General features: G+C 37.0%; 1 protein-coding gene across 9 annotated transcripts in view; it reads left to right on the top strand.

The window, feature by feature from the left end:
* Positions 1–15,495, top strand: part of ARHGEF9 (Cdc42 guanine nucleotide exchange factor 9) — a 297,917-nt gene that overhangs the window by 168,159 nt on the left and 114,263 nt on the right. For all 9 annotated transcript variants that reach the window (XM_060183301.1, XM_060183306.1, XM_060183303.1 and 6 more), the window contains one exon: positions 13,676–13,855. In XM_060183301.1, coding sequence (XP_060039284.1) covers positions 13,676–13,855 — 180 coding nt within the window. The remainder of the gene's footprint in view (positions 1–13,675; positions 13,856–15,495) is intronic.

Below are 15,495 nucleotides of genomic sequence, written 5' to 3' on the forward strand. Positions count from 1 at the left end.
TTCCTCTAAGTCCTTAAGGTGTGTAGTAAGGTTTTCAGTCTACAGTGGCTATGTAAACAGAATGCATCATAAATAATACAAGCGAACCTAATGTGATGATCAAAACAGAAGGTCTTATAAGCAGGATTTAGAAACATACCAACAGTTTTTGATTGCTGTTTCAATTTCATTAGCTGTGATGGGTATGTTCATGTTATTTAGTTCCTCTTTATCTAATTTTGGAAGTTGGTAGGTATCTAGGAAATCGTCCATTTCTTCCAGGTTCTCTAGCTTGGTGGCATATAGTTGTTCATAGAAGCCTCGCATGATATGCTGAATTTCTGTGGTGTCTATTTTGATTTATCCTCTTTCCTTTACAATCTTATTTATTTGGGTCTTCTCCCATTTTTGTTTTGTGAGTTTGGTTAAAGGTTTTTTGATTTTGTTCACTCTTTCAAAGAACCAACATTTACTTTTGTTGATCTTTTGAATTGTTTTATTATTTTCAATGTTATTGATTTCTGCCCTAACTTTAGTGATTTCTGTTCTTCTGGTTGCTTTAGGGTTCCTTTGTTCTTCTTCCTCTAGGTATTTAAGATGTGCAATCAGGCTGTTTATTTGTGCTTTTTCTTGTTTCCTAATGTGTGCTTGTATGGGTATAGCTATGAACTTCCCTCTCAGTACTGCCTTAGCTGTGTCCCAAATATTTTGATAGCTTGTATCTTCATTTTCATTGTAGTCTTGAAACATTTTTTTCCCTTTATTTCCTTTTTGACCCAGTAGTTGGTAAGGAGTGTACTGTTGAGCTTCCACATTTTGGGACTATTACTAATCTCTTGTTTATTGTTAAGTGTTAGTTTCATTCCATTGTGGTCTTTGAAGATGTCTGGGATTCTTTCAATGCTCTTGAATTTGCTGATGCTGTCTTTGTGGCCTAGCCTATGGTCTATCCTTGAGAATGACCCATGTGGACTTGAGCAAAATGTGTATTCTAGTTTCTTGGGATGAATGACTCTGAAAATGTCCAATAGTTCTAGTTTATCTATCTCCTCATCTAGCACACTCATGTCTTTATTGATTTTCTGCCTGGATTATCTGTTGAGTTGAGAGAGTGGGATGTTTAAGTCCCCTACTATGGCTATATTGCTGATTATTTATTGCTGTAACTAATCAGTAGATGTTTGATGTATTTGGATGACTTCTCATTGGGTGCATAGATGTTAATAATTGTTAAGTCCTCTAAATTGACTGATCCACTGAGCATTAAGTAGTTTCCATCCCTATATTTTTAAATTTTATTTACTTTACAGTCTATCATATTAGATATGAGAATAGCTGTTCCTGCCTTTTTTTGTGGGCTATTGGCCTCTATGATAGTTTTCCATCCTAACACTTTGAGTCTGTGTTTGTCTTGCTGATTTAGGTAGGTTTCCTATAGACAGCTGATTATTGGGTTGTGTTTTCTGATCCATATTCCTACTCTATGCTTTTTAATAGGTGAATTCAGGCCATTGACATTTATTTATATCAAAAATTGAAGATATTTTAATACCGTTATTGTAGAGTTTTAGAGTGTTCTGATATACGGCCTATTTATGGTGGTCTGACTGTTTATAGGAGACCTTTCAGAACTTCTTTCAGTGCAGGCCTGGTGATAGTTGACTTTTTCAACTGTTGCTTGTCTGAGAAGGTTTTTATGCCTCCATCTGTTAATTCTGTTTGGGATCCTCTGGGCTTCTTGAACCTTTATGTCTTTTGTGTTGTCTAGACTAGAGAAGTTCTCATCTATTAGGTCATGAAGAACGCTTTCTTCTCCTCCCTCTCTTGCTCTGGTAAGCCAAACAGAATTAACCCAGACTTAAAGACACCAAGATACATCCTATTTAGAATAGAAAGGAATAAGGACAAAGAAAGAATCCTGAAGGCTGCAAAAGAAAAAGAAAGAGTCACCTACAGAGAAAACTCATAAGATTAGTAGCAGGCTTCTCTACACAAACACTACAGGCCAGAAGAGATGCACTTGGAATTTACTTTTGTGTTTGGTGAAATAAAGTGGTCCAGTTTCATTCTTCTGCATGTTTCAACCCATTTTTTCCAGCACTATTTGTTGAAGAGACTCTGTTTTCCCCATTTAATAGTCTGGGCACCTTTGTCAAAGATTAGAAGTCCATAGGTGTGGGGGCTTACTTCTCGGCTCTCAGTTCTATTCCACTGGTCAAGGACTTGGATGTTAGACCAGAAACTATCAGATACTTACAGGAAAATATTGGCAGAACTCTTTTCCACATAAATTTTAAAGACATCGTCAATGAAACGAATCCAATCACAAAAAAAGAGAATGACATCTTCAATGAAATGAATCCAATCACAAAGAGAATGACATCCTCAATGAAACGAATCCAATCACAAAGATAAGCATAAACCTATGGGACTACATCAAATTAAAAAGCTTCTGCACAGCAAAAGATACCACTACCGAAACAAGGAGACCCCTCACAGAATGGGAGATCTTTACATGCCATACATCAGGCAAGAGGCTAATGAGCAGAAAAAAATAAAGAGCGTGCCAAACTCACCAACAAGAAAACAAATAACCCCATCCAAAAATGAGGAGAGGACATGGACAGAATATTCACCATAGAAGAGATCCAAAAAGCAGAGAAACATTTGAAAAAATGCTCCCAGTCTTTGATTTTCAGAGAAATGCTAATAAAGACAACAATGAGATATCACTTCACTCCTGTGAGAATGTTATACATCAGGAAAGGAAGCAGCAGCAAATGCTGGAGAGGTTGTGGGGTCAAAGGAACCCTCCTGCACTGCTGGTGTGAATGTCAATTGGTCCAACCTCTGTGGAGAAGTGTGGAGAACTCTCAGAAGGCTAGAAATGGACCTACCCTATGATCCTGCAATTCTTCTCCTGGAGATATATCCTAAGGAACTCAACACACCCATCCAAAAAGATATGTTCTTAGCAGAACAATTTGTAATAGCCAAAACCTGGAAACAACCCAGGTGTCCAACAACAGATGAGTGGCTGAGCAAGTTGTGGTATATATACACAATGGAATGCTACTCAGCTATAAAAAATGGGGACTTCGCTATATTCAGCTGATCTTGGATGGACCTTGAAAAATTCATGTTAAGTGAAATAAGTCAGAAACAGACAGATGAATATGGGATTATCTCACTCTCAGGCAGAAATTGAAAAACAAGATTAGAAGAGAAAACACAAGTAGAACCTGAACTGGAATTGGCGCACTGCACCAAATTAAAAGACTCTGGGTTGGGTGTGGGAGAGAATACAGGTCCAAGAAGGATGACAGAGGTCCTAGTAGTGGTTGTATTTTTATATGGAAAACTTAGAAATGCTATGCATGTACTAACGTTTGTATTTACTGTTGAATGTAAAACATTGATTTCCCAATAAATAAATTAAAATTTAAAAAAGAATGTGAAAAAATAAGTTCTGCTTAAGTATGTCTGCTAAAAAAAAAACTTTATCTGGATAGGTCAGAGGCTCAAATAATAATATCACATACTGATAAATTCGGAAATCAGGTTATCTTTTTCTAACAGGATGAATATACTAATGGACAAAGTGTTTAAACATTTTAGCATTATTTACAATTTTCTATGATAACACATCCTATTCATAATGTTATAATCATTCACTGTTAATAACAATGAGAGAGACAAGATATATCCCATGAATGAAGATAAACACATGTTTACGACCTGTAGAAAGAAATTATGGGGACCAGTATCTTAATGAAAACAGGTATATGTACTGGCCTTTCATTTTAAACTGCCTTATATTTAATAAAATACAAACAAGAAGTTCTATTGCCTTACTTTTAACAAACAGATTATGACACACATTTTAAATTTTGATAAACTTTAACAGTTAATTATATTTCAAGAATCTTATATGTAAGCTGAAGCCATGTATTTTCTCACCAGGACACATGAGGTTAGTGAGAACACATTTAGAATGGCAACTGTCTACTTTTAAGTTTCTAAATTAAGGAATATTCAAAAATTTCCATATATGACTTTTTATGTGGGCTTAACTGGGTGTGCCACTAAATAGCCCCATTGTGATTTTTTAATGTATTTTAATTATTTATTCATGAGGAAGATAGGAAGAGAAAGAGAATGAACCAGACACCACTCTGTTACATGTGCTGCTGAGGATTGAACTCAGAACCTCATAATGAAACTCCACTGTTTTATCCACTGTGCTACCTCCTGGAAGACTCTATTTCTTAAGTTAATTATCAAAGAAATAATGTAGATTCACAGAAGAGTTACTATATGCAACAACCACATCAGTAACTTTTCTTCTCTACTTTTGCATAACAGTAGTTAAAATAGTTGTGTTGTTTATCATATTAACAAAATATCATTTTTAAATTATCTTTATTTTTGGATAGAAACAGACAGAAATTGAGAGGGGACAGGTGATAGAGAAGGAAAAAAAGGGAGGGAGGGAAAAGAGAGAGAGAGAGACCTGCAGGTCTTATACAGATAGAGATAGAGACTTATACAGGTTTTGTGTTAACCATTTTAATATTGAGGGAGGGATAACCACAGTTTCTCCTGCCCAAAAGACCAGGTGACAGTTAAAAGATACTATTGTCCCAGAAACTCTGATACCTAAACATAAATTGGAATATTTAAAATATGTGACTAAATTTTTAAAAATATTTTCTAAATTTATTTATAAAATAAATGTATTTAGAGTAAATTTATTTATAAAATAATCAGCAGACTTCTCCACTCAAACTCTAAAAACCAGAAGAGAATGGCATGATATCTATCAAGCCCTGAATGAAAAAGAGTTTCTCTTTTTTTCCCTTTAATTATTTTTATTTTTATTTAAGAAAGGATTAATTAACAAAACCATAAGGTAGGAGGGGTACAACTCCACACAATTCCCACCACCCAATCTCCATAACCCACCCCCTCCCCTGATAGCTTTCCCATTCTCTATCCCTCTGGGAGCATGGACCCAGGGTCATTGAGGGTTGCAGAAGGTAGAAGGTCTGGCTTCTGTAATTGCTTCCCCGCTGAACATGGGCGTTGACTGGTCGGTGACAAAGAGTTTCAACCAACGATAATATATCCTGCTAAACTTTCATTCAAACTAGATGGAGGGATCAAAACCTTCTCATACAGACAACAGTAAAAGCAGACAAACATCACAAAGCCTGCCCTGAAAGAGGTTCTAAAAGACCTCTTATAAACAAGAACATCACGATAATACTTGCCATATATCAAAGAAAATTATAAAATTGTTGAATAATGGCACTACAACACATTAAATCCATAATATCAGTAAATGTGAATGGCTTAAACTCACCAATTAAAAGGCACAGAGTGGGAGGATGGATCAGAAAACACAACCTAACCATATACTGCTTGTAATAATCCCACCTGATTGAAAAAGACAAATACGGACTTAAAGTGAAAGGATGGAAAACTATCATGCAGGCTAATGGTCCACAAAAAAAAGGAAGGAACAGCAATTCTCATCTCTGACACAATAGACTTTAAACTAAATAAAGTAATAAAAGATAGGCAAGGCCATTACATAATGATTAGAGGATCAAACAAGTAGATTTAACAATTATTGACATAAATTAACCCAATGATGTACCATCTAAAAACATCAAACACCTACTGAAAGAACTATAAAAATACATCAATAGTAATACAATAATAGTGGAAGACTTTAACACCCAATTCTCAACTCTAAGACAGATCAATGAAGCAGAGAATCAACAAAAAAACAAGAGAATTAAATGAAGTGATGGACAGACTAGACCTCCTGGACATTTTGGGGGTTCTTCACCCCAAAAAACTGGAATTCACATTCTTTTCAAATCCACACAGCACATCTTCCATGATAAACTACATGTTAGTTGACAAATATAGTATCAATAAATTAAAGCGCATTTAAATCATCCCAAGTTATCTTCTCAGACCACAGTGGAGTAAGCTAACATTCAACAACAAACGGAAAATTATTAAAAGTCACAGAATTTGGAAACTCAACAACATAACTGCTTAAGAACCCCTGGATCAGAAGGCATTCAAGCAAGAAATTCAAATGTTCCTGGAAACAAATGAAAACGAAGACAAAAGTTATCAAAATATTTGGGACACAGCTGAAGCAGTATTGAGAAGGAAATTCATAGCCATACAATCACATATTAGAGAACAAGAAAAAGCTCAAATAAACAACCTTACTGCATGCCTTAAGGACTTAGAGGAAGAGGAACAAAGAAACCCTAAAGCAACCAGAAGAACGGAAATCACTAAAATTAGAGCAGAAATAAACATTGAAAATAAGATCTGAAAGAAGCTAAATGTTGATTCTCTGAAAAATTAAACAAGATTTACAAACCCCTACCCAGACTCACTAAAAAAAAAAAAAAAGGGAGAAGTCTCAAATACATAGACTTGTAAACTATAGAGGAGCTATCACAACTGACACCACAGAAATCCAGAAAATCACGCAATACTTCTATGAAGAACTATACGCCACCAAGCTAGAGAATCTGGAAGAAATGGAAGAATTCCTAGAAACATATGCCCTTCCAAAACTGAACCAAGAAAAACTACAAAACCTAAATGCACCAATAACAGCAAAAAAATCCAAACAGTTATTAAGAATCTTCCCAACAACAGAAGTCCAAGATAGATGGTTTCACAAATGATTTCTATAAAGCCTTCAGGAAACAGCTAATACCTATACTTCTAAAGTTCTTCCACAAGATCAAAGAAACAGATACACTCCCTTCCACCTTCTATGAAGCCAACATCACCCTGATACCAAAAGCAGATAGGGACACAACAGAAAAGGAAAACTACAGTCCAATATCACTGATGAATATAGATGCCAAAATATTAAACAGTATTCTGGCCAACTGGATACAGCAATATATCAAAAAAAGTTGTTCATCACGACCAAGTGGGATTTAGCCCAGGAAAGCAAGCATTCAACATTTGTAAGTCAATCAATGTCATTCACTACATCAATAAAAGCAAAACCAAAAACCACATGATTATCTCAATAGATGCAGAGAAAGCCTTTGACAAAATCCAACACCTATTCATGCTCAAAACACTACAAAAATGGGAATATATGGGAAATTCCTCAAAATAGTGGAGTCTATATATAGCAAACCTATAGCCAAGAACTTACTCAATGGTAAGAAGCCGAAGCGTTCCCCTTAAGATGGAGGAGTAGACAGCACTGTCCATTACCACCATTATTCTTCAATATAGTATTAGAAATTCTTGCCATAGCAATCAGGCAAGGGAAAGAAATAAAAGGAATGCAGATTGGAAGGAAAGAAATCAAGCTCTCACTATTTGCAGATGATAATGATAGGATACATAGAAAAACCTAAAGCATCTAGCAGAAAACTACTGGAAGTTATTAGACAGTATAGCAAGGTGTCAGGCTACAAAATCAATGTACAAAAGGGGAAATAAATAATTAAATATAAAAATAAAAAAATACGAGAACCATACCAAAGATCAATGAATCCAAATGTTGGTTATTTAGAAATAATAAAGAAAATTTACAAACCCTTAGCTACACTCACTAAAAGAAAAGAATAAAGGACTCTGGTAGCTTTTGAATGAGCAGACAGTTTGGTTTAAAGGCAAGGAAGTAAGCTATTGCATGGGAAATGCAGAATCCCTGTGATGCAGAGTCTGACAGGTGAAGCTGAACCTGAAGACTGTTCTCTCCCATACTCAATCTCTAGTAGAGAGAGGGTGACAGGGAGACCATGTTCTCAGCACCCATCTTTCTTTCTTTTTTTTCCCTCCAGGGTTATTGCTGGGCTCGGTGCCTGCACCATGAATCCACCGCTCCTGGAGGCCATTTTCCCCCTTTTTGTTGCCCTAGTTGTTGCAGCCTCGTTGCGGTTATTATTATTGCCATTGTTGACGTTGCTTTGTTGTTGGATAGAACAGAGAAATGGAGAGAGGAGGGGAAGACGGGGGGGGGGGGAGAAAGATGCTTCACCGCCCGTGAAGCGACTCCCCTGCAGGTGGGGAGCCGGGGGCTCGAACCGGGATCCTTACGCCTGCCACGTGCGCTTAACCTACTGCGCCACCGTCCCCTGCACCCATCTTTCAATGGGAGGTTCCACCTAGCTCATCCATATCCTCACAGTTTCCCTACAGTGGAACTCTTTCCCATCTAAATCTCAAGGACATCTTTGATGATACAGATCCAATTGGAAGTAAGACTAAAATAATAAATTAAAATAAACCAAATGGGACTACATCAAATTGAAAGGCTTCTGCACAGCAAAAGAAACCAACACCCAAAGAGACTCCTCACAGAATGGGAAAGATCATTACATGCCATCCATCAGACATAATGTCCAAAGGACCCAATTCAAAAGTGGGCAGAGGATATGAACAGAATATTCACTACAGAAGAGATACAAAAGACCAACAGACTTATGAATAATGGCTCCAGGTCACTGATTGTGAGAGAAATGCAAATAAAAATAACAATGAGATACCACCTCACCCTTGTGAGAATGTCATACAACAAAAATGACAGCAGCAAAAAAAGCTGCAGAGGTTGTGGGGACAAAGAAACTCTCCTGCACAGCTGACGAGAATCTAAATTGGTCTAACTCCTGTGGAGAGTAGTCTTCGGGGCCCTAACAAGGCTAGAAATGGACCTTCCTTATGAACCAGTAATTCCTCTTCTATGGATTTATCCTAAGGACTCAATCACACTCATCCAAGAAGATATATGCACACCTATGTTCATAGTAGCACAAATCATAATAGCCAAAACCTGGAAACAACCCTGGTGCTGAACAACAGATGAATGGCTGAGAAAGTTGTGGTATATATACACAATGGAATAATATACTCAGCTATTAAGAGAAAAAAAAACCCACTTTTTCTGACCCTTCCTGCTTGGAGTTACAGGCAATTATGTTAAATGAGATAAACCAAAAAAGAGGAAGACTAGTATGGGATGATCCCTCTTATAAAAGAACTTGAGAAGGAATAACACAAATGGAGACAGAAAACAGGAACTGAATGAGTGTGCAGTATTGTACTAAAGTAAAAAACTCTGGGAGGAGGGTGATGGTACATTTTCAGCCTCATTATAGGGGTGTGGAGTTGGGACATAGAACTTTGGTGGTGTGAATAGTTAACTCATGGTCTTATATCACTAATCAATATGAGAGAGGAAGAATAGATTGAAAGTCTTGAACTTTTTGATGCCTAGGGCCCAGTTCTGAGTATATATTCCTTCAGTCTAAGCATTTAAGGTTTCTTTCTTTCTTTTTTTTTTTTTTTACATAAACACCATTCCCACTACCAAAAGATTGTGTCACATCCCACCCACCCACCCCACCCCCCATTTAAGGTTTCTAATTGGTAACCTGATTGAATTTTTTATAATAAATATTTATTTATTCCCTCTTGTTGCCCTTGTTGTTTTATTGTTGTAGTTATTATTTATGTCATTGTTGTTGGATAGGACAGAGAGAAATGGAGAGAGGAGGGGAAGACAGAGAGGGGGAGATAAAGATAGACACCTGCAGACCTGCTTCACCACCTGTGAAGCGACTCCCCTGCAGGTGGGGACCTGGGGGCTCAAACCGGGATCCTTATTCCAGTCCTTGCGCTTTGTGCCATGTGCTCTTAACCCGCTGCGTGACTCCCCCTGATTGAATTTTAACAGTGGACTTAAATTGTTGCTACATTTCTAATAATGGCTTTTTCTTTGAAATATGAAATCACTTATTTTATTAAATTTTTATTTACAAAATGGAAATATTGACAAAAGATCAAATCGATGGGGTTTATAGTTAACAATATCTATATAATTTTTCCATTTTTGGGAGCTACTCTCTTCCCCGATCCAGGTTTCTAGTCCTTTTTCCAACTATAATACCATCTCTGCAGACAATAAATTGAGTCCACCTGCATATTATATGTCAGGTTCAGGCAAACCTAGTAAACTAATGGGCCACTTGGAATATACCTAAAATTATTTCACTTATAATCTTAGACCAGGGAGACCAGAAGCAAGCAGTCTTGTCAGTATATAATATATAGTTATTTGTAAATAGCATTAAATGACATAAATCATGGTAATGTATTATATGGTACAGTAAATCATAACCATTGGATTTTCAAAGTAAACCAAACTTCTAAATAACTTGATTATAACAATAACTGTCTATTGCCCTGTTGTATTTACTGTCAAACATAGAACATTAATCCCCCAATAAATAAATTTTAAAAATGTTGTAAAAAATAACTATTGCCTTCTTGAACTCTAATACAGCAGGAACCTCCCCCCATTCTCTATAAAACCCATTTGTCTCCCAGTCCCAGAACTTCTGGCTTAGCTTTTTTTTATTCACACTTCTCTCAATCCATACCATTTAGTACTGCATCTACTGATCTCAACCAAATCAATTCAACCAGTACCACCTCAGTGTTTTGCTTTTGACAGTGTTCAGAGATGCCAGGCCTGAAATGCCAACCCTTCAGCTTCATTACTCTGTTGAGACCTTTCCTAGCTCATAGGATTCCTTAAGTCCACTTCACATATCATCCTAACAAAGCCATGGAACCTAGATATAGAACAGTGCCCATGAGTTAGGGCACATGTGCATAAGTATCCATAAGTTATGGGAAATTTTATACCTTAAAGTAAAAGTGCATGGTAGTCTGCAGTGACTAAATAAGTGCAGCAAATAAGTAGAGAGACCTAAAAAAGACACCGTAAAATACTCAACCAAATAGTTTCTGCTTAAATCTACTTCCTATTTCACTTCCCTCAATCACTCTAAGGTTAACCTTGTCAGGTAAAGTAAGGACTACCAAAGTTCAATAAAGGCAAGAGTCATACTTCATTCCTGGCTCTTTTGGTCATTACCATGCCACCCTATCATCCAGGCCCTACTCAGGAAATTCTGGGATTCCTACATAGACACGATGGGCCTAGAACTCTGGATGATCCCTCTCTCCATCATTGCTAGTTATCTCCATTGGGAACAAGATCGTGGACCTGCTTGTAGGCGTTTCAGGACCTTGCCCTCAATATGAAGCAACTATGGTAGGGCCTGCCCCACTCTCCAAAGGGAGGTTAGGTCAAAATACTCTATCATTGGAGAAAGACAGGTCCTGCAATGAGTACATCCTATAATGTTCCTAGCTGGATCACAGAATATGAGCTCAGGCTCCTGTGCTGAATATGGGCCCCAGATCTAATCGATGGGGTTTACAGTTATGGTATTTACATACTTTCCCCGTATTTTGGAGCTACTCTCTTCCCTGATCTAGCTTTCTAGTCTTATTCCCAACTCTTAAACCACTCTTATCTCCCCAGATAATACCTTTAGTTCACCTGCATGTTACCTGTCAGGTTCAAGCAATAATTAGTAAAGTCATGGGTCACTTGGAATATACCTAAAATAGACTTCCTAACATTTCCCAAAATGGAGTACTAAAATCTCATCTGCTATATTCTTACCTTTGGGTTCTTGATTATTCAACAGTTTGTTCTGCTTTATATATTAATGCTTTTCCACCCACCACCAAGTTGGAGATGCTACCATGATGTCAGCTTGACTTCCCTGGGTAGACAACCTCATCAATGTGTCCTGGACCCCCATCTCTCTAGAGCCCTTCCCCACTAGAGAAAGATAGAAACAGATTGGGAATATGGATAGAACTGCCAATGTCCATGTCTAGTGTAGATGCAATTACAGAAGTCAGACCTTAATGCTTCTGCACCTTATAATGATCCTGGGTCCATCCTTCCAGAGGGATAAAGAATAGGAAAGCTTCCAATGGCAAGAAGATGAAATGTTTAAGTCTGGTGGTGGGAATTATGTGGAATTGCACCCCTCTATCCAAGGACTTGTACATAATTAGATCAATAAAAATAAAAAAAGGATGTTTGGAACTGGTCCATTAATTTTTAGTCTTAATAGCAACTCTTTTTGGCTTTAGGTTTTTCAACTTGCCTTTCTAAAGCCTTTGCAACTGATTTATAAAACTTATAATAATTAAATCAATCTGATCACTTCTCTGTCAAATTTTAGAAAAAAAAGAAAAAGAATAACCTTGCTTCTCACTTGTTTCAGGGTTCTTTTTACACACGAGAGCAGGATGGGTGTACACTTTGAATATTTCAGAGTTGCAACATGCTTGGTGTCCTGGATATATTAAAGTTCTCTGATTAAAGTATTTAATGTGTTTACATACACATGCAGTAATATTTAGTAAAGACTGAACCAATATGGGTCACAGGAAAATTCCCCTTGTTCTATACTTAAGTACAGTGAAGACTAAGAAAAGCAGTTGCACTTTTCTTGTACCTTTAACAAGGATTGTAGATAATCTGTAAGTTTATATGCTTCACTCTCGTTGTGTTGATTTCTTGGTTCTGTTACTTTCCCTCTTCACTCAAGGTCACAGTTATCAACATGGGGATCTGGCCAGCAGAAGTTACAGTGGTAACAAGAATAATAGCCCAAGACTTTAGTGGAGAAATAGCAAAACAGACAGGAGACAAAGGGAGGAGCACCACCAAATGTTTCAACCTGAGTTTTAGACACATCTATATTTGAATCAGAATCTTATAATCTTGCGTTATTTCCAGGACATGTTTCGCAGTTACATTTGTTGCTTTTATGACATGGTTGTGGATACTGGCATTATTTTAAAGAAATTACCTATATTTTTATTTATTGTGAATTAAGCAATATTTGTTCTACCTAGTTGTTTATCAAAGCAAAAGATCTCTATGTATTTCTGTTGTCTTCAGCAGAAGAAAACAATTTATTGTTTCTATCTGGGTAGTCTTCTGCTCAGCAATAGCAAAGCACTACAATTTCTTTATTCAGGATAACATCTATAGCTTCTTTTCCCTTATCTTCCACATATATTTATAATTGTTTAATGTGTTAATTTATTTATGTATAGATAGATTAATTTATTGAGGAAATTCTGGTATACAAAACTTATCCTCACAGTGTACAATTTCATATCTCCTCATGATAGCTGTTACTACACCAACTTGTCCAATTCCTCCACAATATGGGTACCCAAACCTCTTTTCATCCCTTCCCTCTCCATTCGTATCATGTTCAGTGCAGTAAGCCAGAAGGAAAATCATGCAGACTATGTCAGTCATAGGTGAGACTAAAGAAACAAAATAAAGGGAGGGGGAGGAGGTGACACACCCTTTTAAGCTCACATAGTACTATGCAAGACCCCAAGCAATGACCTGTGGAAGGACCCAAGTTCAAATTCCTGATCCCCACCTGCTGAAATTTTGTAAGAAATAAAACTAGGAATATTAATGCATTCAGCTAAATCAATATATGGAAGTTAATGAAATTGTCTTTGCTTAAAACTTCTATGCCTTTTGGGGGTCCTTGTCATAGAATAAAATAAGTAAATAAGTAAAATGTTAAATTATGAAGAATTTTACTTCAGATATGGATCTCCTAATTACTCAACAATAGAGTGATTTCTTTCTCTAAATTCCAATTTATCTGTATGTTAAATGGAAATAAATGGTTATTCCTAATGTATTTCCTATAACTAAAATAAAGTTCTCAAATACTACTTTATTCAGGGAAAGATTCATTCTGGGATTTTCATTTGTCTACAGGGTTACTTGAAGCAATGTCGAAAGAGAAGAGACATGTTCAGTGATGAGCAGCTAAAGGTGATTTTTGGGAATATTGAAGACATCTACAGGTTTCAGATGGGTTTTGTGAGGGATCTGGAGAAACAGTACAACAATGAGGATCCTCACCTCAGTGAAATAGGGCCCTGCTTCCTGGAGCACGTGAGTACCTACTCCCTTTGGAGAGAATTTTCAGAGAGCTTAGGAACCCTTGGAAGGAGTTGTCTGAGCTGTCTGATTCTCCTTAGCTGCTTTGTCCTGTCATGAGAAACAACTTCTGATGTTGAACTCCTTGCCAGGGTATGCAGAAATATGAAGGTCCTGTGAGTTGGCCTTCGATTCTGCCATTTCTTTGCCTTTTCTCTTTGCATCAGGGTAGTTAAATAGTAGGGTTCTTCTTCCCCTTTTATCTTTTGTTTCTGTTAAATTTAGTTTCCTTTGGGCCCAATATACTGGAAGTGACCAAGAATATTTATTACATGGAGAATCTGAAAAATCAAAGACTATTTTCAGTAAAAAATTACATTTCAGCAAGTCATTTAATAAATACCACTTGGGTAAGGTTAGATTAAGTATAGGGGAATGGGCCACGTGAATTTGAGCAAGGATTTTAGGAACATGATTGCAAGGACTTGAGTCTTGTGTCTGTAGTGACTATCTGAGCAAGCTTCAGTTAAAATTACTTTATCTTATTTGAACTTCTATATCTGGAATGTAGAAGGGTTTCACCTAATATCTTTGTGGTTTTCTAACATCTTTATAGATCACATTGACAGATGACCCAATTGTTACAAGACTATTAAATACATGGAATTACTGTTAGCATTTTATTATTTCTCCTCTTAATAAAGTAATTTTAAAGATAAAATATGTTTACATGAAAAAATGTGCTTACATGATAGAAAATTTAAACCACACATAAACTTATAGAGCTAAAATTAAGTCTTCTGACAGTTTATTTCTTCTCCTATTGAAATATGTTGAGCAACATTTCAAAGACAGTCCACAGAATTTGATGATTTGCTAGAAGGACATATATGACTCAACATATACTCAAACTCATGGTTATGATCTATTACAGTTAAAGAAAACAATCAAAACCAGTAAAAAAAGAAGCATGTGGGGGTGGGGCAGTGGTGCACTGGGATAAGTGCATGTAGTGCTAAGCACAAGAACCAGTGGAAGGATCCCCGTTCAAGCCCCCAGCTTCCTACCTGCAAGGGGATCACTTCACAAGTGGTGAAGCAGATCTGCAGGTGTCTATTTTTCTCTCCCCCATATGTATTCTCAATTTCTGTCTATCTTATCCAACAACAGTAGCAGCAGCAGCAAAAACAATAGCAATAACAATGGGGAAAATGTGGCTTCCAGGAGCAGTGGATTCATAGTGCAGGTACCCAGCCTTAGAAATAACCTTGGAGACAAAAAGAAGAAGAAGGAGGAGAAGGAGAAGGAGAAGGAGAAGGAGAAGGAGAAGGAGAAGGAGGGGAAGAAGGAGAAGAAGAAGAGGAAAAAGAAAGAGGAGGAGGAAGGGAAGATGTGGGGGAGGGGAGGGAGAGGGTGGGGGGAGAAAGAAGAACAAAAAGAAGCACCTGGTATAGTCCAGAGGAAACAGGGCATAAACTTCCTGTCATAAAGGATACTTTTAATTCTTCCAGCAAAGAATTGTCTCACCATATGTGAAAGTATTTCTACCAGGGATATGCATCAGGGACTCAGTTCTCAAGATTTATATGGGGTCATACTTTCTATATCATGTACAGAAATTCCAGATTATCAGAATGAAAGTAGGTGTTCAGACT

The sequence above is a fragment of the Erinaceus europaeus genome, chromosome X (genome assembly GCF_950295315.1).
Source record: "Erinaceus europaeus chromosome X, mEriEur2.1, whole genome shotgun sequence".
Taxonomy (NCBI): Eukaryota; Metazoa; Chordata; class Mammalia; order Eulipotyphla; family Erinaceidae; genus Erinaceus; species Erinaceus europaeus.